At 42.0% G+C, this 24,750-nt stretch overlaps 1 protein-coding gene across 2 annotated transcripts in view; it reads right to left on the reverse strand.

Annotated features, from left to right (window-relative positions):
* Window positions 1-24,750, reverse strand: part of LOC306897615 (uncharacterized protein) — a 30,448-nt gene continuing 5,698 nt past the window's right edge. The window contains exons 2-42 of one of the 2 annotated variants that reach the window (XM_079462478.1): window positions 16,845-16,976; window positions 13,288-13,437; window positions 13,029-13,178; window positions 12,752-12,919; window positions 12,490-12,639; window positions 12,228-12,377; window positions 11,923-12,054; window positions 11,661-11,810; window positions 11,417-11,548; window positions 11,096-11,245; window positions 10,834-10,983; window positions 10,572-10,721; window positions 10,249-10,398; window positions 10,005-10,136; window positions 9,701-9,832; window positions 9,360-9,527; window positions 9,098-9,247; window positions 8,758-8,925; window positions 8,514-8,645; window positions 8,210-8,341; window positions 7,870-8,037; window positions 7,608-7,757; window positions 7,433-7,495; window positions 7,111-7,260; window positions 6,849-6,998; window positions 6,590-6,739; window positions 6,328-6,477; window positions 6,070-6,219; window positions 5,748-5,897; window positions 5,456-5,608; window positions 5,035-5,274; window positions 4,151-4,266; window positions 3,388-3,449; window positions 3,244-3,309; window positions 2,928-3,046; window positions 2,779-2,828; window positions 2,247-2,427; window positions 1,840-2,001; window positions 1,226-1,308; window positions 649-806; window positions 1-538 (exon numbers count right to left, since the gene is read on the reverse strand). In XM_079462478.1, the coding sequence (XP_079318604.1) occupies window positions 2,341-2,427; window positions 2,779-2,828; window positions 2,928-3,046; window positions 3,244-3,309; window positions 3,388-3,449; window positions 4,151-4,266; window positions 5,035-5,274; window positions 5,456-5,608; window positions 5,748-5,897; window positions 6,070-6,219; window positions 6,328-6,477; window positions 6,590-6,739; window positions 6,849-6,998; window positions 7,111-7,260; window positions 7,433-7,495; window positions 7,608-7,757; window positions 7,870-8,037; window positions 8,210-8,341; window positions 8,514-8,645; window positions 8,758-8,925; window positions 9,098-9,247; window positions 9,360-9,527; window positions 9,701-9,832; window positions 10,005-10,136; window positions 10,249-10,398; window positions 10,572-10,721; window positions 10,834-10,983; window positions 11,096-11,245; window positions 11,417-11,548; window positions 11,661-11,810; window positions 11,923-12,054; window positions 12,228-12,377; window positions 12,490-12,639; window positions 12,752-12,919; window positions 13,029-13,178; window positions 13,288-13,437; window positions 16,845-16,976 (5,102 nt within the window). In that variant the 3' untranslated portion in view covers window positions 1-538; window positions 649-806; window positions 1,226-1,308; window positions 1,840-2,001; window positions 2,247-2,340. The remainder of the gene's footprint in view (window positions 539-648; window positions 807-1,225; window positions 1,309-1,839; window positions 2,002-2,246; window positions 2,428-2,778; window positions 2,829-2,927; window positions 3,047-3,243; window positions 3,310-3,387; window positions 3,450-4,150; window positions 4,267-5,034; window positions 5,275-5,455; window positions 5,609-5,747; window positions 5,898-6,069; window positions 6,220-6,327; window positions 6,478-6,589; window positions 6,740-6,848; window positions 6,999-7,110; window positions 7,261-7,432; window positions 7,496-7,607; window positions 7,758-7,869; window positions 8,038-8,209; window positions 8,342-8,513; window positions 8,646-8,757; window positions 8,926-9,097; window positions 9,248-9,359; window positions 9,528-9,700; window positions 9,833-10,004; window positions 10,137-10,248; window positions 10,399-10,571; window positions 10,722-10,833; window positions 10,984-11,095; window positions 11,246-11,416; window positions 11,549-11,660; window positions 11,811-11,922; window positions 12,055-12,227; window positions 12,378-12,489; window positions 12,640-12,751; window positions 12,920-13,028; window positions 13,179-13,287; window positions 13,438-16,844; window positions 16,977-24,750) is intronic. The other variant, XM_079462479.1, reaches the window with a different exon arrangement.

Consider the following 24,750-nt stretch of genomic DNA (forward strand, 5'->3'; position numbering starts at 1 on the left):
TTAAGAAGGCAGATAATTTATTAAAACATTAACATAGGCAAGTGACATTTAATCATTTGTGGAGTATAACAATAATAAATATTTTTAATATATAATTTATTAACTGGCCCATGTAACCCGTATCAATTCAATGTCTATAGTCATCATAACGATAACAAAACATGAACATAACTGAAAAGATATATTAAAGATGTAAAGAACATTATCATGTGATCAAACATGATCATGATGTGATAATTGTCACACATCTGAGGCATACAGAAATAAGCATGGTACATATGCATTGGATTATTAGGAGCATTTAAACAGATAAATATATCCAATGGGTTTTTCTTTCAAAAGCTGTGATTATTCTTTAGAGAACGGTCAACTTTACAGACCAAATCATGCTATACATGCTTTTACACATCCCATTTCCAGTGTTTTATTTTAACTGTAAGTGCAAAACATGTTCAAAAACATAATAAAAGTGACTGAGTTTTGAAAAAGCGTCTTAAATTTCAAAAGATGAGCGGATCTGAGGCCTGTCAATTTTGACCTGTTAAAAGAAAAAAAAAGTCGTGATGCTTTTCTATAAGGTTACTTGTAAAAAAATGTATTGGCATATGTGTAACCATTTTAGAATATATACAGTATGAGAGTACTCACATTCCCATGAAAATACTGAAGCTGAATGCCTGGTTCAGGTGTGGAATATTGAGTGTATGTTCGACCGGCAGAGACATCTTGTCTGTTCTCGCCCATACTGTCCCTCCTATAAAAGTCCCCCTGAGAGTATGCTGGGTTATCATGTGGAGCTCTGCCAACTGAAAGATATAAAATACATATTAAATAACCTGAGATTTCATATATATTCATACATACATAATGAGAGAAAAATCTTTATTATGGTTGTGAGCTATTCAAAATTAAATGGAGAATGTTTTTTAATTTAAATTTTAAATATAAATGTTAATTTAGTAAAAATATACAATAAGGTTGTATTTGTTAACATTAAACAATGGGAAAAATAGTTTTCCAGCATTTATTATATTTTTATTTATGTGATTGTTTATTGTTAATGTCAATAAAATTGTTTATTGTGCATTAACTAATGTTAGCTACAATATTTGATTAAAAAGAATTTGGTAGTAGATGTTGAAATTAACATGAGCTAATCTGTAATATTATATTATATCTATCATCCATTATTAATAATTTTGTGGTGTGGTATTTATTTTTGCACCTGAGTTTGTATTTTTTTGTTGTGGCCACTCAAAGTCATCCTCCAACCACTCTTTTACAAGGTTTTGCTTAATGTCTTTACTCCTGTAAGAAGGAAAAAGAGAGTTACAAAACACAAATTAATGCATTTTACACTTTCCTTTGATTTCTGGTTAAAATAGGCTCAAGCTTTCTCTAATAAGAATTTTTATGCAAGTCTTATTTCAACAATCATGAAGCGAGATCACATTAATCCATTTGACAGATACTCTCATCCAAACCACTTTATTTTAATCAATATGTCTGTTCCTTGTGATTGAAACCCATGTGCTGCTAACACAATAATCTACCGACTGAGCTACAGGAACACAAACACCAATTTTAGGGGAATAAAGTGACAGAAATGCCTAAAAATGAGAACAGTATTAAAATCCAAAAAAGGAAATAAATTGCTTTGTTAACCACAATGACCGTTCAATGTTTTTCACATTTACACAATGCTGGAAATGATTAAATAATACAATTTGCATCTTGGTTTAAAAAGTATAAAATGGCCATTTTCATCACTGTATTAAACATCATAATATACACTTCTAATGTAGTTAATCTACATCATTTACATATAATATTGCTCACCTCTTAACCTTCTTTTGGTTTATTACTAGATAAACTGTCAGTACTGCTACAGTTATGACGGCTATAACTGCCACCACTCCTATTCCGGCATATAATCCAATTTTGTTCACTTTGTAGCTGCAATCGGCTCCCAAGTACCAGGCAACATCAGTATGACGGCAGCTTTTTTAAAACATAAAAAACTTGCATTACATTTCAAAACTAAAAGTACATTTACTTTACTTCCGCTAATGTAAATACATTTTTTTTACACTGATTAGAAGAACAGTCACCCAGCAGCGACCTGCGGTAAAGAGGGTAATAAACCGCACCTACAATCTTTCAGTTATTTATCCAGATGTAAAGATTAGGTATCTCTGCTTGTCAGAAAAATCTATATAAAAATGTAGGTAATCAAAAGCACGTACTAGCAGGATGGTCCCTGGCTGGAAACTTCACAGGTGCCGTCATTGGAACACTTTTGGGGATTTGGATGACTTTGATGACATTTATTCACACACATCACTTTTCCTTCCAATATAGATGTTGCATAATATGGCCTATATGCCTCGGGAAGCAATGAAATTGTCCATTGACATTTATCTTCATCTGAAAGGCAAATGGGCTACAGTTACATGCAACTATTTAATACAAGCAAAGAAGTCAGACCCTTAAACATTTCACTTACTTTACAAAACTTTGCATGTCTGTTTGGTTATTTTGATACTCTATTGTATACTTTAAACATGCTTTTCCAAGCCCAAGACCCATAGAGGTGTTGCATTGCTTGAATCAAATATTAATGCAGCACATCTGAGTTGTTCTTGCTAAACATATTTCAAAACATTACACTCTGTACTACAAGGAGAGTGATTCATTATATACTTGTATCTTTAGTTTTTTGAAATAAGAATTAACTGATTCTACAGATTTTTCTTAACAAGTTATCTCAAGTCTCACCCTTATGGTCTCTGTTGCGTTGAAACTATTAATGGTGATGTTTATGTTAGCTGAATAAAAATAGAAATTAAGAAAACATATGAAAATGCTTGTTATAATTTCATATTACATCATATTCTAAAGGAATGCATGAACACATGATGACCTACCTGAGCCATTTTCTAAGGCTTTAAGAGCAACTTCAATGTCCTCAAATGCAGATTTGTAATCGTCATCTGTATTTTCTTTGTATGGAACAGCAAGAATAACATCATGGCGAACATTCACACTAAGCAAATGATTTCAAAAAAAGGGGAAAATAATATTATGGAAAGTCATTCCTCAAAGAATTTAAATAGTTTGCTTTTGTTTACTGACAAATAAAAGTTCTAAGAAATGGTGATGACTTATTTAAGTAGGAGACATTATTAAATTTTTATGTATTTGATCAAACGCATTTATTTGTTTATAATCATTTTAGCTTACCTTTGTTGCTCTTCTTTCGCACTTAAGCTTCTCATTCTGCGTCTGTTTGTTATAAGTCCACCCTTACTTTACGAAGAAAAATAAGTTTCTATTAAGACAAAAATATTTAAGAGTAAATATATTAATATAGCTTATGAAGCTTACCTTAGGTTCATCACTTTCACATGCGCAAAGAATGTAATTGTTTCATTATAGTAGGGTTCCATCTGTAATTAAATTAAAGTATATCTGTTATTTTGATCTCTAAATTCACCTTTGATAGAGGTAAAGTCAGCTCCCAGGGATTAATAATTAATTCCGTTCTTTAGAGTTAAAGAAACACTCCTGTCACGTTCTAATAAGCAATGTTGAAATGAATAACAACTAACAGACATATAATTTTTTCAGCCAACTCTATTCAGAATAGTGTGAGCTCCATTTAACTTACGTTATACCGACAAGAAACTGCAAATGCATAAAACAATTTGATTCTGCAAAAGAGGAGACTATCTGTGTATGTGCAGGTCATTGAGTGTTTTGTATGGAAATTTATTTGGATTTTTATTTATGCAAAAGAAATCTTTTTTGTCCCTTTTGTCTGTTTTTTATTTTTAGGCTCTTCATAAACTTCAAGCTAGAAGATTATTATATTCCTTATATAGAATTATATAGTTGATTTCTGGCTAGAAAGAGAAGGATTGTAAAAAGAGGTAAATCAAGATCACAAAATTAAACTGGTATTTAAACTCAAATTTAAACTTAAATGAGAAAAATGACGTAATCCCTATATGAACAAATTTGTTATAAGCGGTAGTCCAGGTTATCTTCTGTTTTCCTGTGCCAAAAGACATTGAACTGTCAATGAATTGCACAAGACAAGTACTGAGAATATAATCACATGCCTTTACTTTAAATATTAGTTGCTTACCTGACTTTTGAAATTTTCAACAAAATCTTTGTAATCCTTTGATTGTGGGTTATCATACGTAGGCTTAAACACTTCAGAAACATCCACTACAACACTGACAGGCCTTTCAATTTTCTCTGAAATAAAAGTAGAGAACATTCTGCCATCAACTAGAAATGGTTTTAGGTCTTTTGTGTGTCTTGCATTTATTTTATATTACATTTCACATTGGGTTTCTCAATAAAGGTCCTAAACATCAATTAAGATGTCAAAAGGGACCAATGAGAAACAATGGATTTGGAAAAACTGATTTTCCACCAAGGTGTGTCCATATGTGTGTTCGTGTGTGCGTGTGTCTGTGTCCGTGTGTGTGCGTGTTCTTTTATCAGGCCATTTATTTTAAATTTAGATATCCACAGTATGTATGTATCTATGTATTGTAGGTTCTGTGGCTAGGGGAATGCCCTCTTAATAGAAGTCTGATAATTAATATTTGTCAATAAAAAACTACTGACAACATTCAAATTTGCCTTTCCATACCATTCATACCAGAACTACTACTGTTTTTAAATAATTTCCCAATTAGTTCCCAAAATGTGACCCTGCTTGTGAAAACCAAGGCAAATCATCCTACAGAATATTATGTGAAAATATAACAACAATATCTTCAATATAACGGGGTATAGAGGATATAGCAGCAAAAGATCAATTACATACATTTTCCTGAGAACACGTGTAATGGTGATTTCACAAGAAGACATGTTACAAAGAAAAAAATAACTAAAGCTTTATAAACCTTAGTGTGATAATATAGTAAGATTATTTTCTCAAGATAGTAGACAACATGATCAAATATTTACTTTTCACTATTGTCTAAACATATTTGTTAGACTTTTTTCACTTACCTGGTAGAATTTCAGTTACAGCAGTATCACAAGTTATGCCTGTGAAGCTAGTAGTACAGTAACAGCCCTTGTTGTTTGTAAATGGAGTTCCACCATTTTTACATTTAATGGGTATAACAGGTGGGGTTTTGGTCGTTGACGTTTTGGTAGTTGACGGAGTAGCGCTTGTTCCTGTGGTCACATTAACTGTAGAAACAACTGGAACTCTTGTTGTGACTGCCACTGTAGTTGATGCAGGATCTGAGGTACAGTAGATGAAGCATGTGAACATGTTTGTACTTGGCAGAATAAGTAAAATTTGTTCAAATTGAAGAAATATTCTCTGTTGTAAGCCCTGATGAATACTGAACATGCTAAACTGGAAATGTGCTTTCTATAGTCAATAATTTTTGTAGCTTATTGTATTTAACACTTGAATTACCTGCTGTAGTTGAGGGATCAGTTGAGTTTGAGACAGGATCTTGTGATGTTGTGATGTCAGTTGTAGGTGAAGTGGGATTTTCTGAAGTTATAGTTGAACTTAATGAAGTGCTGGTGTCTGTTGTAGCTGATAAATCTGTTGTTCTGGCAGTTTCTGAATGTGAAGTATGATATGTTCTGTTAAAAATCTGCTGTGGTTGTGAAATAATTTTCTGTAATATGTATGTTAAATGAAAAGGTTTAAGGTTGTAGTGCAGTGTTCGATCTCATTGTATTGTCAACACTTGAATTACCTGCAGTAGTTGAGGAATCTGTTGAAGTTAAAACAGGATCTGTTGTAGCTGAAGTATCTGTTGATGTTGTGATGTCAGTTTGTGGTGAGGTGGGACTTTCTGAAGTGCTGGTGTCTGTTGTAGCCGATACATCAGTTGTTGTGGTAGTGTCTGAATGGGAAGCAGGATGTGTAGTGTTAAGAAAATTTTATTAGGAATCTGCTGGGGTTGTGACAACAGATTCAAAAAAAGTTTGGACTGGAACACATTCAAAGAAAGGCTTACGGTTGAAGTGCAGTTTTAAAACCGTTTCATCTGTTTGCCATGTCAACGCTTGAATTACCTGCTGAAGTTGAGGGATCAGTTGAAGTTGAGACAAGATCTGTTGTAGCTGAAGTATCTGTTGATGTTGTGACGTCAGTTGGTTGTGAGGTGGGACTTTCTGAAGTGCTGGTGTCTGTTGTAGCCGATAACTCAGTTGTTGTGGCAGTGTCTGAATGTGATGTAAGATGTGTTGTGACATGAATTGAAATAAAAAATAATATTTGTGTACAGGATTTTTTCAATGAAGTTGTTTATCTGATTTTAACACCTGAATTACCTGCTGTAGTTGAGGGATCAACTGTAGTTGAGACAGGATCTGTTGTAGCTGAAGTATCTGTTGATGTTGTGATGTCAGTTGGTGGTGAGGTGGGACTTTCTGAAGTGCTGGTGTCTGTTGTAGCCGATAACTCAGTTGTTGTGGCAGTATCTGTATGTGAAGTAGGATGTGTTGTGACATTAATTGAAATATGAAATATCACTATTTGTATGCAGGACTGGTTTTAATTAAGCTGTTTAGCTTATTTTAACACCTGAATTACCTGCAGTAGTTGAGGGATCAACTGTAGTTGAGACAGGATCTGTTGTAGCTGAAGTATCTGTTGATGTTGTGATGTCAGTTTGTGGTGAGGTGGGACTTTTTGAAGTGCTGGTGTCTGTTGTAGCCGATACATCAGTTGTTGTGGCAGTGTCTGAATGTGATGTAAGATGTGTTGTGACATGAATTGAAATAAAAAATAATATTTGTATACAGGATTTTTTTCAATGAGATTGTTTATCTGATTTTAACACCTGAATTACCTGCTGTAGTTGAGGGATCAACTGTAGATGAGACAGGAGCTGTTGTAGCTGAAGTATCTGTTGATGTCGTGACGTCAGTTGGTTGTGAGGTGGGACTTTCTGAAGTGCTGCTGTCTGTTGTAGTTGAAATATCAGTTGTTGTGGCAGTATCTGAATGTGAAGTAGGATGTGTTGTGACATTAATTGAAATATGAAATATCACTATTTGTATGCAGGACTGGTTTTAATTAAGCTGTTTAGCTGATTTTAACACCTGAATTACCTGCTGTAGTTGAGGGATCAACTGTAGTTGAGACAGGATCTGTTGTAGCTGAAGTATCTGTTGATGTTGTGATGTCAGTTTGTGGTGAGGTGGGACTTTCTGAAGTGCTGGTGTCTGTTGTAGCCGATACATCAGTTGTTGTGGCAGTGTCTGAATGGGAAGCAGGATGTGTAGTGTTAAGAAAATGTTATTAGGAATCTGCTGGGGTTGTGACAACAGATTCAAAAAAGGTTTGGACTGGAACACATTCAAAGAAAGGCTTACGGTTGAAGTGCAGTTTTAAAATTGTTTCATCTGATTGCCATGTCAACGCTTGAATTACCTGCTGTAGTTGAGACAGGATCTGTTGTAGCTGAAGTATCTGTTGATGTTGTGACGTCAGTATCTGTATGTGAAGTAGGATGTGTTGTGACATTAATTGAAATATGAAATATCACTATTTGTATGCAGGACTGGTTTTAATTAAGCTGTTTAGCTGATTTTAACACCTGAATTACCTGCTGTAGTTGAGGGATCAACTGTAGTTGAGACAGGATCTGTTGTAGCTGAAGTATCTGTTGATGTTGTGATGTCAGTTGCAGGTGAGGTGGGACCTTCTGAAGTGCTGCTGTCTGTTGTAGTTGAAATATCAGTTGTTGTGGCAGTATCTGAATGTGAAGTAGGATGTGTTGTGACATTAATTGAAATATGAAATATCACTATTTGTATGCAGGACTGGTTTTAATTAAGCTGTTTAGCTGATTTTAACACCTGAATTACCTGCTGTAGTTGAGGGATCAACTGTAGTTGAGACAGGATCTGTTGTAGCTGAAGTATCTGTTGTAGCTGAAGTATCTGTTGATGCTGTGATGTCAGTTTGTGGTGAGGTGGGACTTTCTGAAGTGCTGGTGTCTGTTGTAGCCGATACATCAGAAGTTGTGGCAGTGTCTGAATGTGAAGCAGAATGTGTAGTGTTAAGAAAATGTTATTAGGAATGTGCTGGGGTTGTGACTACAGATTCAAAAAAAGTTTGGACTGGAACACATTCAAAGAAAGGCTTACGGTTGAAGTGCAGTTTTAAAACCGTTTCATCTGATTGCCATGTCAACGCTTGAATTACCTGCTGAAGTTGAGACAGGATCTGTTGTAGCTGAAGTATCTGTTGATGTTGTGATGTCAGTTTGTGGTGAGGTGGGACTTTCTGAAGTGCTGGTGTCTGTTGTAGCCGATCCATCAGAAGTTGTGGCAGTGTCTGAATGGGAAGTAGGATGTGTAGTGTTAAGAAAATGTTATTAGGAATCTGCTGGGGTTGTGACAACAGATTCAAAAAAAGTTTGGACTGGAACACATTCAAAGAAAGGCTTACGGTTGAAGTGCAGTTTTAAAACTGTTTCATCTGATTGCCATGTCAACGCTTGAATTACCTGCTGAAGTTGAGACAGGATCTGTTGTAGCTGAAGTGTCTGTTGATGCTGTGATGTCAGTTTGTGGTGAGGTGGGACTTTCTGAAGTGCTGGTGTCTGTTGTAGCCGATACATCAGTTGTTGTGGCAGTATCTGAATGTGAAGTAGGATGTGTTGTGACATTAATTGAAATATGAAATATCACTATTTGTATGCAGGACTGGTTTTAATTAAGCTGTTTAGCTGATTTTAACACCTGAATTACCTGCTGAAGTTGAGGGATCAGTTGAAGTTGAGACAGGATCTGTTTTAGCTGAAGTATCTGTTGTAGCTGAAGTATCTGTTGATGTTGTGACGTCAGTTGCAGGTGAGGTGGGACTTTCTGAAGTGCTGGTGTCTGTTGTAGCCGATACATCAGTTGTTGTGGTAGTGTCTGAATGGGAAGCAGAATGTGTAGTGTTAAGAAAATGTTATTAGGAATCTGCTGGGGTTGTGACAACAGATTCAAAAAAAGTTTGGACTGGAACACATTCAAAGAAAGGCTTACGGTTGAAGTGCAGTTTTAAAACCGTTTCATCTGATTGCCATGTCAACGCTGGAATTACCTGCTGTAGTTGAGGGATCAACTGTAGTTGAGACAGGATCTGTTGTAGCTGAAGTATCTGTTGATTTTGTCACGTCAGTTGGTTGTGAGGTGGGACTTTCTGAAGTGCTGGTGTCTGTTGTAGTTGATACATCAGTTGTTGTGGCAGTATCTGAATGTGAAGTAGGATGTGTTGTGACATTAATTGAAATATGAAATATCACTATTTGTATGCAGGACTGGTTTTAATTAAGCTGTTTAGCTGATTTTAACACCTGAATTACCTGCTGTAGTTGAGGGATCAACTGTAGTTGAGACAGGATCTGTTGTAGCTGAAGTATCTGTTGTAGCTGAAGTATCTGTTGATGTTGTGATGTCAGTTTGTGGTGAGGTGGGACTTTCTGAAGTGCTGGTGTCTGTTGTAGCCGATACATCAGTTGTTGTGGCAGTGTCTGAATGTGAAGCAGAATGTGTAGTGTTAAGAAAATGTTTAATAGGAATCTGCTGGGGTTGTGACAACAGATTCAAAAAAAGTTTGGACTGGAACACATTCAAAGAAAGGCTTACGGTTGAAGTGCAGTTTTAAAACCGTTTCATCTGATTGCCATGTCAACGCTTGAATTACCTGCTGAAGTTGAGACAGGATCTGTTGTAGCTGAAGTATCTGTTGATGTTGTGATGTCAGTTTGTGGTGAGGTGGGACTTTCTGAAGTGCTGGTGTCTGTTGTAGCCGATACATCAGAAGTTGTGGCAGTGTCTGAATGTGAAGCAGAATGTGTAGTGTTTAGAAAATGTTATTAGGAATCTGCTGGGGTTGTGACAACAGATTCAAAAAAAGTTTGGACTGGAACACATTCAAAGAAAGGCTTATGGTTGAAGTGCAGTTTTAAAACCGTTTCATCTGATTGCCATGTCAACGCTTGAATTACCTGCTGAAGTTGAGACAGGATCTGTTGTAGCTGAAGTATCTGTTGATGTTGTGATGTCAGTTGTTGGTGAGGTGGGACTTTCTGAAGTGCTGGTGTCTGTTGTAGCCGATAACTCAGTTGTTGTGGCAGTATCTGTATGTGAAGTAGGATGTGTTGTGACATTAATTGAAATATGAAATATCACTTTTTGTATGCAGGACTGGTTTTAATTAACTTGTTTAGCTGATTTTAACACCTGAATTACCTGCTGTAGTTGAGGGATCAACTGTAGATGAGACAGGATCTGTTGTAGCTGAAGTATCTGTTGATGTCGTGACGTCAGTTGGTTGTGAGGTGGGACTTTCTGAAGTGCTGGTGTCTGTTGTAGCCGATACATCAGTTGTTGTGGCAGTGTCTGAATGGGAAGCAGGATGTGTAGTGTTAAGAAAATGTTATAAAGGAATCTGCTGGGGTTGTGACAACAGATTCAAAAAAAGTTTGGACTGGAACACATTCAAAGAAAGGCTTACGGTTGAAGTGCAGTTTTAAAACTGTTTCATCTGATTGGCATGTCAACGCCTGAATTACCTGCTGAAGTTGAGGGATCAGTTGAAGTTGAGACAGGATCTGTTGTAGCTGAAGTATCTATTGATGTTGTGACGTCAGTTGCAGGTGAGGTGGGACTTTCTGAAGTGCTGGTGTCTGTTGTAGCCGATAACTCAGTTGTTGTGGCAGAATCTGTATGTGAAGTATGATGTGTTGTGACATTAATTGAAATATGAAATATCACTATTTGTATGCAGGACTGGTTTTAATTAAGCTGTTTAGCTGATTTTAACACCTGAATTACCTGCTGTAGTTGAGGGATCAACTGTAGTTGAGACAGGATCTGTTGTAGCTGAAGTATCTGTAGATGTTGTGATGTCAGTTGCAGGTGAGGTGGGACTTTCTGAAGTGCTGCTGTCTGTTGTAGTTGATACATCAGTTGTTGTGGCAGTATCTGTATGTGAAGTAGGATGTGTTGTGACATTAATTGAAATATGAAATATCACTATTTGTATGAAGGACTGGTTTTAATTAAGCTGTGTAGCTTATTTTAACACCTGTATTACCTGCTGTAGTTGAGGGATCAACTGTAGTTGAGACAGGATCTGTTGTAGCTGAAGTATCTGTTGATGCTGTGATGTCAGTTTGTGGTGAGGTGGGACTTTCTGAAGTGCTGGTGTCTGTTGTAGCCGATACATCAGAAGTTGTGGCAGTGTCTGAATGTGAAGCAGAATGTGTAGTGTTAAGAAAATGTTATTAGGAATCTGCTGGGGTTGTGACAACAGATTCAAAAAAAGTTTGGACTGGAACACATTCAAAGAAAGGCTTACGGTTGAAGTGCAGTTTTAAAACCGTTTCATCTGATTGCCATGTCACAATTGAATTACCTGCTGAAGTTGAGACAGGATCTGTTGTAGCTGAAGTATCTGTTGATGTCGTGACGTCAGTTGGTTGTGAGGTGGGACTTTCTGAAGTGCTGGTGTCTGTTGTAGCCGATAACTCAGTTGTTGTGGCAGTATCTGTATGTGAAGTAGGATGTGTTGTGACATTAATTGAAATATGAAATATCACTATTTGTATGCAGGACTGGTTTTAATTAAGTTGTTTAGCTGATTTTAATACCTGAATTACCTGCTGTAGTTGAGGTATCAACTGTAGTTGAGACAGGATCTGTTGTAGCTGAAGTATCTGTTGATGTCGTGACGTCAGTTGGTTGTGAGGTGGGACTTTCTGAAGTGCTGGTGTCTGTTGTAGCCGATACATCAGTTGTTGTGGCAGTATCTGTATGTGAAGTATGATGTGTTGTGACATTAATTGAAATATGAAATGTCACTATTTGTATGCAGGACTGGTTTTAATTAAGCTGTTTAGCTGATTTTAACACCTGAATTACCTGCTGTAGTTGAGACAGGATCTGTTGTAGCTGAAGTATCTGTTGATATTGTGATGTCAGTTTGTGGTGAGGTGGGACTTTTTGAAGTGCTGGTGTCTGTTGTAGCCGATACATCAGTTGTTGTGGCAGTGTCTGAATGTGAAGCAGGATGTGTAGTGTTAAGAAAATGTTATTAGGAATCTGCTGGGGTTGTGACAACAGATTCAAAAAAAGTTTGGACTGGAACACATTCAAAGAAAGGCTTACGGTGTGAAGTGCAGTTTTAAAACTGTTTCATCTGATTGCCATGTCAACACCTGAATTACCTGCTGAAGTTGAGGGATCAGTTGAAGTTGAGACATGATCTGTTGTAGCTGAAGTATCTGTTGATGTTGTGATGTCAGTTGCAGGTGAGGTGGGACTTTCTGAAGTGCTGGTGTCTGTTGTAGCCGATAACTCAGTTGTTGTGGCAGAATCTGTATGTGAAGTATGATGTGTTGTGACATTAATTGAAATATGAAATATCACTATTTGTATGCAGGACTTGTTTTAATTAAGCTGTGTAGCTGATTTTAACACCTGAATTACCTGCTGTAGTTGAGGGATCAACTGTAGTTGAGACAGGATCTGTTGTAGCTGAAGTATCTGTTGATGTTGTGATGTCAGTTGGTGGTGAGGTGGGACTTTCTGAAGTGCTGGTGTCTGTTGTAGCCGATAACTCAGTTGTTGTGGCAGTATCTGTATGTGAAGTAGGATGTGTTGTGACATTAATTGAAATATGAAATGTCACTATTTGTATGCAGGACTGGTTTTAATTAAGCTGTTAAGCTGATTTTAACACCTGAATTACCTGCAGTAGTTGAGGGATCAACTGTAGTCGAGACAGGATCTGTTGTAGCTGAAGTATCTGTTGTAGCTGAAGTATCTGTTGATGTTGTGATGTCAGTTGGTGGTGAGGTGGGACTTTCTGAAGTGCTGGTGTCTGTTGTAGCCGATAACTCAGTTGTTGTGGCAGTGTCTGAATGTGATGTAAGATGTGTTGTGACATGAATTGAAACAAAAAATAATATTTGTATGCAGGATTTGTTTCAATGAAGTTGTTTATCTGATTTTAACACCTGAATTACCTGCTGTAGTTGAGGGATCAACTGTAGTCGAGACAGGATCTGTTGTAGCTGAAGTATCTGTTGATGTTGTGACGTCAGTTGGTTGTGAGGTGGGACTTTCTGAAGTGCTGGTGTCTGTTGTAGCCGATAACTCAGTTGTTGTGGCAGTATCTGTATGTGAAGTAGGATGTGTTGTGACATTAATTGAAATAAAAAATAATTTTTGTATACAGGATTTGTTTCAATGAAGTTGTTTATCTGATTTTAACACCTGAATTACCTGCTGTAGTTGAGGGATCAACTGTAGATGAGACAGGATCTGTTGTAGATGAAGTATCTGTTGATGTTGTCACGTCAGTTGGTTGTGAGGTGGGACTTTCTGAAGTGCTGGTGTCTGTTGTAGCCGATAACTCAGTTGTTGTGGCAGTGTCTGAATTTGATGTAAGATGTGTTGTGACATGAATTGAAATAAAAAATAATATTTGGCCCTTCCTTGAACCGCCACCTTACCGTGGTGGAGGGGTTTGAGTACCCGAGTGACCCTAGGAGCTATGTTGTCGGGGGCTATATGCCCCTGGTAGGGTCTCCCAAGGCAAACAGGTCTTAGGCGACGGGTCAGACTAAGAGTGGTTCAAAAATCCCTTATGATGTTAAAAATACCAAGGACCGTGACGTCGCCCGGTATGGCGCAACCGGGGCACCACCCTGGAGCCAGGCCCAGGGTCGGTGCTCGTATGCGAGCGCCTGGTGGCCGGGCCTTTCCCCACGGGGTCCGGCCGGGCTCAGCCCGAAGGAGCGACGTGGGGCCGCCTTCCCGTGGGCTCACCACGTGCGGGAGGGACCATAGGGGGTCGGTGCAGAGTGGATCGGGCGGCAGTCGGAGGAGAGTGCCTCGACAGCCCGATCCCTGGATACGGAAGCTAGCTCTAGGGACGTGGAACGTCACCTCGCTGGCGGGGAAGGAGCCTGAGATGGTGCGTGAAGTTGAGAGGTTCCGACTCGAGATAGTCGGGATCACCTCTACGCATGGCTTGGGCTCTGGAACCACACTCCTCGAGAGAGGATGGACACTTCACCACTCTGGAGTTGCCCATGGTGAGAGGCGGCGGGCTGGTGTGGGTTTGCTTATAGCCCCCCAGCTCTCCCGCCATGTGTTGGAGTTTACCCCGGTGAACGAGAGGGTCGTCTCCCTGCGCCTACGGGTCGGGGTTAGGTCTCTCACTGTTGTTTGTGCCTACGGGCCGAACGGCAGTGCAGAGTACCCGACCTTCTTGGAGTCCCTGGGAGGGGTGCTGGAAAGTGCTCCGACTGGGGACTCCGTCGTCCTACTGGGGGACTTCAACGCCCATGTGGGCAACGACAGTGACACCTGGAGGGGCGTGATTGGGAGGAACGGCCCCCCTGATCTGAACCCGAGCGGTGTTCAGTTATTGGACTTCTGTGCTAGTCACAGTTTGTCTATAACGAACACCATGTTCAAGCATAAGGGTGTCCATCAGTACACATGGCACCAGGACACCCTAGGCCGCAGGTCGATGATCGACTTTGTAGTCGTTTCATCTGACCTGCGACCGTATGTTTTGGACACTCGGGTTAAGAGAGGGGCGGAGCTGTCAACTGATCACCACCTGGTGGTGAGTTGGATCCGATGGCGAGAGAGGAAGCTGGACAGACTCGGCAGACCCAAACGTACTGTAAGGGTCTGCTGGGAACGCCTGGCCGAGTCTCCTGTCAGAGAGATCTTTAACTCCCACCTCCGGCAGAGCTTCAACCAGATCCCGAGGGAGGCTGGAGACATTGAGTCCGAGTGGACCATGTTCTCCACCTCCATTGTCGAAGCGGCCGCTCGGAGCTGTGGCCGTAAGGTCCCCGGTGCCTGTCGAGGCGGAATCCCCGAACCCGGTGGTGGACACCGGAAGTAAGGGAAACCGTCAAGCTGAAGAAGGAGTCCTATCGGGCCTGGTTGGCTTGTGGGACTCCTGAGGCAGCTGACGGGTACCGGCAGGCCAAGCGGACTGCTGCCCGGGTGGTTGTGGAGGCAAAAACTCGGGCCTGGGAGGAGTTTGGTGAGGCCATGGAGAAGGACTATCGACTGGCCTCGAAGAGATTCTGGCAAACCGTCCGGCGCCTCAGGAGAGGGAAACAGTGGGCCCTACCAACGCTGTTTACAGTGGAGGTGGGAGGCTGTTGACCTCAACTGGGGATGTCGTCGGACGGTGGATGGAGTACTTCGAGGATCTCCTCAATCCCACCGTCACGTCCTCCATTGAGGAAGCAGAGGCTGAGGGCTCAGAGGTGGACTCGTCCATCAACCAAGCCGAAGTCACTGAGGTAGTCAAGAAACTCCTCAGTGGCAAGGCACCGGGGGTGGATGAGATTCGCCCTGAGTACCTCAAGTCTCTGGATGTTGTGGGGCTGTCTTGGCTGACACGCCTCTGCAGCATCGCGTGGCGGTCGGGGACAGTTTCTCTGGGATGGCAGACCGGGGTGGTGGTCCCTCTTTTTAAGAAGGGGGACCAGAGGGTGTGTTCCAACTACAGGGGGATCACACTTCTCAGCCTTCCCGGGAAAGTCTATGCCAGGGTACTGGAGAGGAGAATACGGCCGATAGTAGAACCTCGGATTCAGGAGGAACAGTGTGGTTTTCGTCCAGGCCGTGGAACGCTGGACCAGCTCTACACCCTCTACAGGGTGCTGGAGGGTTCATGGGAGTTTGCTCAACCAATCCACATGTGTTTTGTGGATTTGGAGAAGGCATTCGACTGTGTCCCTCGTGGCATCCTGTGGATGGTGCTTCGGGAGTATGGGGTCTGTGGTCCTTTACTAAGGGCTGTCAGGTCCCTGTACGACCGAAGCAGGAGCTTGGTTCGCATTGCCGGCAGTAAGTCGGACTTCTTCCCAGTGCATGTCGGACTCCGGCAGGGCTGCCCTTTGTCACCGGTTCTGTTCATAATTTTTATGGACAGAATTTCTAGGCGCAGCCAGGGGCCGGAGGGTGTCAGGTTTGGGGACCACACGATCTCGTCTCTGCTATTTGCGGATGATGTTGTCGTGTTGGCCCCTTCAAACCAGGACCTTCAGCATGCACTGGGACGGTTTACAGCAGAGTGTGAAGCGGCTGGCATGAAAATCAGTACCTCCAAATCCGAGGCCATGGTCCTCAGTCGGAAAAGGGTGGCTTGTCCACTTCAGGTTGGTGGAGAGTTCCTTCCTCAAGTGGAGGAGTTTAAGTATCTCGGGGTCTTGTTCACGAGTGAGGGAAGGATGGAACGGGAGATTGACAGACGGATCGGTGCAGCTTCTGCAGTAATGCGGTCGATGTACCGGTCCGTCGTGGTGAAGAAAGAGCTGAGCCGCAAGGCGAAGCTCTCAATTTACCGGTCAATCTACGTTCCTACTCTCACCTATGGTCATGAGCTTTGGGTCATGAACGAAAGGACAAGATCCCGGTCACCCGGGAGGAGCTCGGAGTAGAGCCGCTGCTCCTCCACATCGAGAGGGGTCAGCTGAGGTGGCTTGGGCATCTGTTACGGATGCCTACTGGACGCCTTCCCCGGAAGGTGTTCAGGGCCCGTCCGACCGGGAGGAGACCCCGGGGAAGACCTAGGACATGCTGGTGGGACTATGTCTCCCGGCTGGCCTGGGAACGCCTCGGTGTCCCCCCGGAAGAGCTAGAGGAAGTGTCTAGGGTGAGGGATGTCTGGGCATCTCTGCTTAGACTGCTGCCCCCGCGACCCGGCCCCGGATAAGCGGTAGAAAATGGATGGATGGATGGAATATTTGTATACAGGATTTGTTTCAATTAAGTTGTTTATCTGATTTTAACACCTGAATTACCTGCTGTAGTTGAGGGATCCACTGTAGTCGAGACAGGATCTGTTGTAGCTGAAGTATCTGTTGATGTTGTGACGTCAGTTGCAGGTGAGGTGGGACTTTCTGAAGTGCTGGTGTCTGTTATAGCTGATAAATCTGTCGATGTGAAGTAGGATGTGTTGTGTTAATAAAAATTGCTGTTTAAGCCCCACTGCAATACCTTGGAACATGCAGCATTATTTGACGTGTTGACGTAATTTCAACTGAAAAATGTAGAGAGGGTGTAAACCACTTGATGTAGACATCGAGTGACCCAGCTTCTTTTTAACGTCACACAGTCAGCCCTGCAAAGCTGCATTTAAAAGCATGATAGCCAGTTGTGTAAAAGTCTGTTGAAAAGATTAGGAAGATCAATGTTGCCAGTTATCGGATATTTGAGGCTTGTTATTTATGTTGGTGAGTGACACTGGCGTTTGTCTTCTCATTTACTCCAAGGCTGCGATGTCCGATCAACATTGCCTCAACAACATTAAACATTATGTGTAGACCTTTAACGCGTCAGTTACGTTTTGGTTTCTCAGCTGATTTGCTTGCATGATCGATGCATATTATTAGCTCTGTCCTATCGTGTCTCTTGACTGGAGCACAGTCACGTGCAGCCGCTTGCGAGACACCAGTGGCATTACTAGGCCCTTTTTAAAGTTCTAGTTTAGCCCCCCCCCCCTTAACATATTGTGAGTAATTTCTTATCTGTATAAGAGGTTTATAGTCCCCTTTAAAACGCAGGCTGCGTTATTTAGCGCGTTCTTCGGTTCACAGCAGCAGGGAGTGGATTGAACGTCATAAGCAGAGTACAGGGTGACATCTGCATCTTTGCCATTCTTTGTTTTTTCATTAACGTGGCAAGAAGGGACCATTAGGGGCCTCTAGAGGTTTACACCCTAAAGGGCACAGTTAAATAATTTTATAAAATAATATTTAAATGGTCAACTACGCAACCTCACAACCATGTGAGGAATAAAAAGTATGAATAAGGACACACGGGTTCATTACCTAAGGATTTCCAGGCCAAAGACATGGGTATAAAATCTTTATTAAAAAATGTTATTATTTCCATCATTCAGGGGTCTGGAGCGATTAGCTAGATGCAAACTTACAATAAATGGCAAACCACACCCTTCACATGCACGCAAGATTAGGTACAAGAAATGATAGCACAGCACTCCGTGTAAATGTAAATGGTAGGACATTAGGACCCAGGACGCGCCACCTCAGAGCGCTTAATTGCTCAGCCGGCTATTTAGGGAGACGTAGTCAGAGCGACAAGCCAAACTTGCGTTCCAGCATAGCGTGTCGGTACAGCATGGGGAATGAAAGCACCAGGATTGTAGGTTCAAACTAGTGCTGTTCTCGGTGCTTGAGGCTGGAGATTGGCCAGTGGACAAATCTGTTGTTTCGGGCAAACCGTTGCAGGTACCAAGTTAGATTATTAAATGTTATGTTGTGTATGATGATTGAGGGAAGTTTCATAAAGTATTACAGTTGTCTTTTTAAATTCTTTATATAATTGAAATATTGTGAAATAAATAAATATATATGTTTGACACACCAGTTTCCATCTGCGTCCATTAAATAGGGTGGCTTGCGTGGAACCAGGTAGTTCTTTTGAACCGACTATTGTTTAAAATCATGGGTCTTTGATTTATTTTACTAAATTAGAGTGTGCTACATCCTAGTGGCCACAAACGCCACACAATAAGCTAGAACACAACATATAGCATGCCTCTGGGCACACCAATTTATAGAAATTAAACCTGCAGAAAAGAGATCAAAACTTACTTACAAAACAAATAACAGCAAGTCTTTACTTGAATAAATAACCTTTACATCAATAGAAAAGTTAAAACAAAAATCTTACCTCACGATGCTATGTAACATTTGGCTATCCCTGCACCAATGGGACAAAACAAAGAATGCACAGCTACACACCTCAACCCAAGTGGGGCATGAGAAAAACACCAAGCAACGTGAGGCAAGTACATAAACAAGAAAAGGCCAACACGGACTGCCAAGTAATGCGCAGCTCTGCAGGAAGTGAACAAGGGCAAAACAGCAACGTGGTCGCATTAACTTAAGGTTCCAAGCTTAAACTTCAAAAGGTAATTGACATCCTTTTGCACATGCACCGTAGTGAACCGCAGCAAACCCCATAACTCTCGCCATTCATGGCAGTCGCTTTGACAGCAGCGTAACACCGGAGGCCACAGGGGAAATGGACAGCCAGGACTCTGCCACCAGTGGGCACCATATTACGCTTCCTACGGCAGCAACAGCTGATGCCACAGAGGGGCGGTACCAACATTGACTCGCGTCAGGGAGGACAACTCTGACCCTTACATACCCTCAAGCTAAGACTACTAATTAAAATGAGTGAAATCACATGGCCACACGTGGTGAACTCTGCTACAATCTACCTCCCAGTTACACATCGTCGCCCCGACGATAGACTACCAAATACCCAAGTATCAGCCACAAGGCCTGAACCACCGAGAATCTATTTACAACAGACCTCAGCAGTCCCATTGGGCTCCTAAGTAACAGGTACTGCTGAAACAACGCGAACACCCATAACGTCCTTTGCTGGCCAAACCTCCGTAAAACACCAGTGGTCACACTCCCCAAAGATACTACTCAAAGTGCCCATCACAGGGATAACACATGACATTGGTCCCGACAACATCGAGCACCCAGTTTGAACCCTGAATTGCCTGACCACAGTAGAAGCCATCTGGTAACCTCTACTCGAGGGGTTAAAACCGGGTTCCTTTAACATGTAACCAGACATAATGCATGACATTAGTCACACCAATACTAGTCACAGGGTTTGAGCCCAATATTACAAGTCATCTAAATTAACTCAACGGGTTAAAACCGAGTTCCTGTAACAAGTTAGTAACAGGACAACCTCACATGCCCCCCAGGATATATAACAGGACCTTATATCCCTCACCTTTGGCATATGGTTTACGTTTAACACAGTGTTGTTACCGGGTGGGCCTTGCGTTACCTAGTGGTGCTCGCCTCTATCAAATTAGTAGGGGATCTACAGGCACTCTCTGTGTCCAATAAATGTCCAGAGTTTGGACCGGGTGACTCCCACGTTGTGTTGAGACCTCGGCCAGGCTTCAGAAGCTCTGAGCAGCTCTTTGTTTGTTTTGGACGACACCAGAAAGGGAGGGCTGTCTCCAAACAAAGATCGGCGCACTGGATCGTGAACGCCATCACTTTGGCGAACCGGTCTTAGGATCTCCCATGCCCGCTGGCAGTGAGAGCTCACTCCACCTAGAGTGTAGCCTCCTTGTGGGCACTGACACAGGGTGCCTCTCTGGCAGACAGATGCAGAGCTGCGGGTTGGGCTAAGGCCACCACCTTTGCAAGGTTATACCACCTTTGCGAGGTTATACAACCTCTGCTTGGTACCGGTTTCCGACCGTGTTTTGCTGGGATCCAACAGGCATTGTCTTGCTAGTACCAGCAGGTAGGGCCAGCGACTGGTGTGGCGTATGCCTGCTAAAGCGCCTTCTCCCCTCTTTAGGTGAGTCAGTGCGCTCTTTTGTCTCCCTTCTTTCCCCACTGGTTGAAGTACAGGCATTCCATTTATCACGAAGCATCTCTTCTGGTTACGAGCGGAGCAGCTCATATACCAAGGCGTGGTAGAGGCGAGTTTCCCTCTTGAGGTGAACCCCTGTTTAGTTGAGATGATGCTCTACATGTAGTCACTCCCCCATTGGGTAGTGCCATCTGATGTATTCTTCACTCTTGGTTCCCCGCTGGTGAACCTGTGACCTTCCCGCAGTGGACTCCACCGTTGAGTGCATCCCGGTTGAGATTGTGCACCATTCCCCCATGAGTTCTCCCCGTTTGGGGAGAACGCAAGTGTATTTCCAGATGTCATCTCCCATCGGTAGGATCTGGCGTTTGTAGCGCATACCCTTCTCTCCCGAGATTCCTGTGCTCTCCAGTGTCCCTCACAGTGCCAGGCGCCCATCTCGTATTTAGAGTAGGAAGGCCTCCGCCTGTGATGGCTGTTGGTAAGAGCCCTCGCCCTCGTTCAAGTGCTGGCATTCCATTTTGATAGTTGATAGGTTCTCAGGATCAAACCCCATCTGTCTTTTTGACACAATGTCTCAATTCCTCCATCAGGGAACTGAGGTTACATCCGTAACCAAGACGTTTTGTTTAATTTGTGTTGTCATTTGGTTGAGTTTGATTTTGTCAGTATTGTCGGATGTTAGGACTGAAACTGGACTGGACTTGGTCTTTCAGGGCTTTATAATGATATGAGTGAGGGTCACTGTGTTTTAAATGTTTCCAGAATTTGATGGCCATTCTTTCTATATTTAGGATTAGTGGATATTTGCCTAATTCTACTCTGTAAAAATATCTTACAAATGCATGCAGAGTTCTGCACGGAGGCTCTCAATTGGATGTTTTTTCCATTTAGTAAAATCTTGATTTGGATTTGTCAGTGGACCCCACACTTCACTGCCATAGAGTGAAATCCCTTCAGGTCCAGGTGCTTTTTTTGCTTTTTGATTTTGTCTTTAAGTTATTTTCCAGTTATTGGGAAGTCTAATGTGTTTTGATTATCTTTGATTGCAAATTCTAGTTTTTCTAATTGTTTGATTTTCCTCACGGTTTGTGTCTGTCTGTACTTTATTAAACAATGTTTGGAAATGATTTTCCCATATTTCCCATTTAGAATTATCAATAATTCATGATCAGTGTTTTTCAGATTTGTCCAATTATTTCTGAATTTATGTTTATTGGCTGACTTCTCAATTATTGTCAGTTGTTTTTGGGTGTAAGGGCATTTTTGGTTCTGAGTTTATGTTTTTATTGTTTTAATGTTTCACAGTAAAGAAGTCGAATCACTGCATTATTTGGATCTCTGTGTTTCTGGTTTGACAGTCTTCTCAGTTTTTTGCAGATGGTTTGACAGTCATGATCAATCCAGTTTTTGGATATCTGATTTTAACCTGTTTTTGTTGTTAATTTAGATTGTTTTGCTGATTTTTTAAATATTCAATTAATATATTTTACGGCAAGATTGACTCCACCTTTAGTCTGAGCATAAGTGTTATTTAGAAAGTAATCTAACAGAGTTTGTATTTTTTGACTGCTAATTGCTTTCTGATATTCTTCTGTGTTGTTTTCAATCCATCTGTATGTTTATTGTATGATATTGTACAGCTCACTTGACTTTGTGTTAATGTTATTTTCTGTCTTTTTGAGATGTAGAGTAATTTGACTGTTATGAGATAGAGGGGTTAGTTCTCTAACAGTGAATGATCTGAGAGATGAAGGATCTATGTCTGTTATTTTATAATTAACTGTACTGTTCCCAAGAGTTGAGCAAAAAAAATATCTATGCGTAACCTACCGTTGACAATGTACAGACCTAGATTTCGACAGAGCTGCAGGAGATGTTTCACATTCTTATTCACAATATGGTCATGATTATTTCTGTGCATATGAGAGAATGTATTATTAATGCAGGTCAGTTTACAGTTAATGTATTTACTTCCTTGTGTGTCGGTGAAGTCCGGCTGAAGTCTGCAGATGAGCACATTTTCCTGATCCTGGAAGTGACTCGTCTCCTTCTCTAATGTTGAGAAAATGTATTCGCTGTAGTAAGGAGACTCTGATGGCGGGATGTATGTGGCACACAGGAATATATCTTTTTTGGGATGGGAGTAGATCTTTGTGGATTTTGAGCCAGGTGTGGTTTCACCGTGTTGCTGTGGTTGTGAAATTTAGCATTGTACCAGATGATTAGTCCTCCGGAGTCACTGCCCTTTCGGAGTGTGGAGTTTTTGTGATGGTAGAATCATTTCTCTGTAGTTGGAGAAAAAGGCCCTTTCTTCCCGTTACTCACAAAAACAGAAACTCAGGAAAAGGTTCTAATAACTTACGGCAGTCACAGTGTCATGCCGTGGGAGAACAGAAATATTTTATTTAGTTTCAGCAGTATAGAGCTGAATCCACAAGATACTGCCGCGAACCACGTACTTGATGGACATCCAGTATCCGGTGGACTGTGTAGGCTGGCTGGCCACCAATGATACGAGGAGGGGGAGGTTTACCTGTCGCAAGAAAAGTAGAAGACAAGACTGGTTTTAACAGCGAGACATGAAAAGTGGGATTTATCTTTAAAGACTTAGGTAAGTATAACCGATAAGTAACTGGGTTCACTTTCCTTGCAATCTTGAAGGGGCCGATGAACCTCTGAGAATGTTTACGGGACTCCACCCGCAAGGAAATATTCTTGGTGGACAGCCAGACTCTTTGGCCAGGACACAGAGGTGGGGTAGGTCTCTTCTCCTTTTAGCCTGGTGCTGGTACTGCTGGGAAACTTTAAGGAGCTTGAATCTGACCTTCTTCAATGTCTGGCGGCAGCGCTTGATGAACTGTTGCACAGAGGGAACTGCGGCCTCTACTTCTTGTTCAGGAAATAGTGGAGGAGTATACTCGAACTGGCACTCGAAAGGGGACATGCCCGTAGCAGAGGAGCAAAGGGAGTTGTGCGCATATTCTGCCCACTTGATGAAGGAAGACCAAGAAGATGGTTTGTTAGCGGACATACACCTCAGGGTAGTCTCCAGATCTTGGTTTAGCCTCTCCGTTTGCTCATTGGACTCTGGGGGGAACCCGGAAGATAGACTCACTGTGGCCCCCAGACATTGAGAAAATGCCCGATTGAGAAAATCGGGGCCCTCAGTCAGAGACAATGTCTTGTGGGATGCCAAAGACGCAAAATACATGGTTGACAACCAATTGAGTAGTCTCCTTTGCGGTGGGCAGTTTGGGCAAGGGAATAAATCGGGCAACCTTGGAGAATTTATTCACTATGGCCATGATAGTAGTGTTGCCCTGTGATAGTGGAAGTCCAGTAATAAAATCCATGGAAAGAGGAGACCATGGTCTGTGTGGAATGGCAAGAAGGTGCAGTAGCCCCTGGGGTGCACGATGAGATACTTACCTTGGTTGCAGGCATTTACAAATGTTGTGACATCCTTCTTGATAGTTGGCCACAAAAACCGTCAGGGTGACAGGTGTGGCAGGAGGAGTGGCCCCACTGGAGGACATGGGAGCGGACAGCTTTCGGGACAAACAAACAGTTGGTTGGGCCTCCTCTCAGGCCTGAGCTTGTTTTACAGTATTTTCCAGCTCCCACCTGATATAAGCTATTATCTTGGACCTGGGGATAATTGGAGTAATGGAATCTTCATGAGGAGTGACGGTCTCGCTCTGAAGGAGACAGTCGAGCCCTGCCCAACTGCATGGGCTCTGGAGAATCTTGAGGTACTGTTAGCATTTGGAAAGGCGCTGGGCTGGCAGACAGTGTGGAAACAGACTGGCGATGCAGGTTTCTTTCCCTCAGGCGATAATCAAGCCTGATTGCTTGATCGATGAGAGCCTCGAGATTACTGGCAGGTTCTCTGATATCCAGGTCATCCTTGATCGCCTCAGATAGACCGTTCAGGAAACTCACCATGAGGGCCTCGTCGTTCCAACCACTCCCAGCCGCAACTGTCCGAAACTGTATGGCATATTCAGACATTCATATTCAGGCATACTCCGGAAGGGGTACAGAGGCAGCAGTAGGAGCAGCAGCTGGAGTGGAAGTCATGAGGCCGGTCAGCACCTCTGAGTGTTTAGCCATCAAAGTTTCCTGCTGTGCTAGGGCTGTCTCACGGCGCTAAACTGTGGACTCATGCTGAGTAATTGTGGCAAAGAGTTCTTGAGATTTAGGCTTCTCTGGGTTCATTATGTGGCTTGGTTTTTCTGTCAGAGCCAGGAACAGAACTCGTGTCTCTGGCGTGAAAGTCTTAGATTCCACCACTGGACCACAGGAGGGGTTTGAACT

Source organism: Barbatula barbatula (assembly GCF_947034865.1).
Source record: "Barbatula barbatula genome assembly, chromosome: 1".
Classification (NCBI taxonomy): Eukaryota; Metazoa; Chordata; class Actinopteri; order Cypriniformes; family Nemacheilidae; genus Barbatula; species Barbatula barbatula.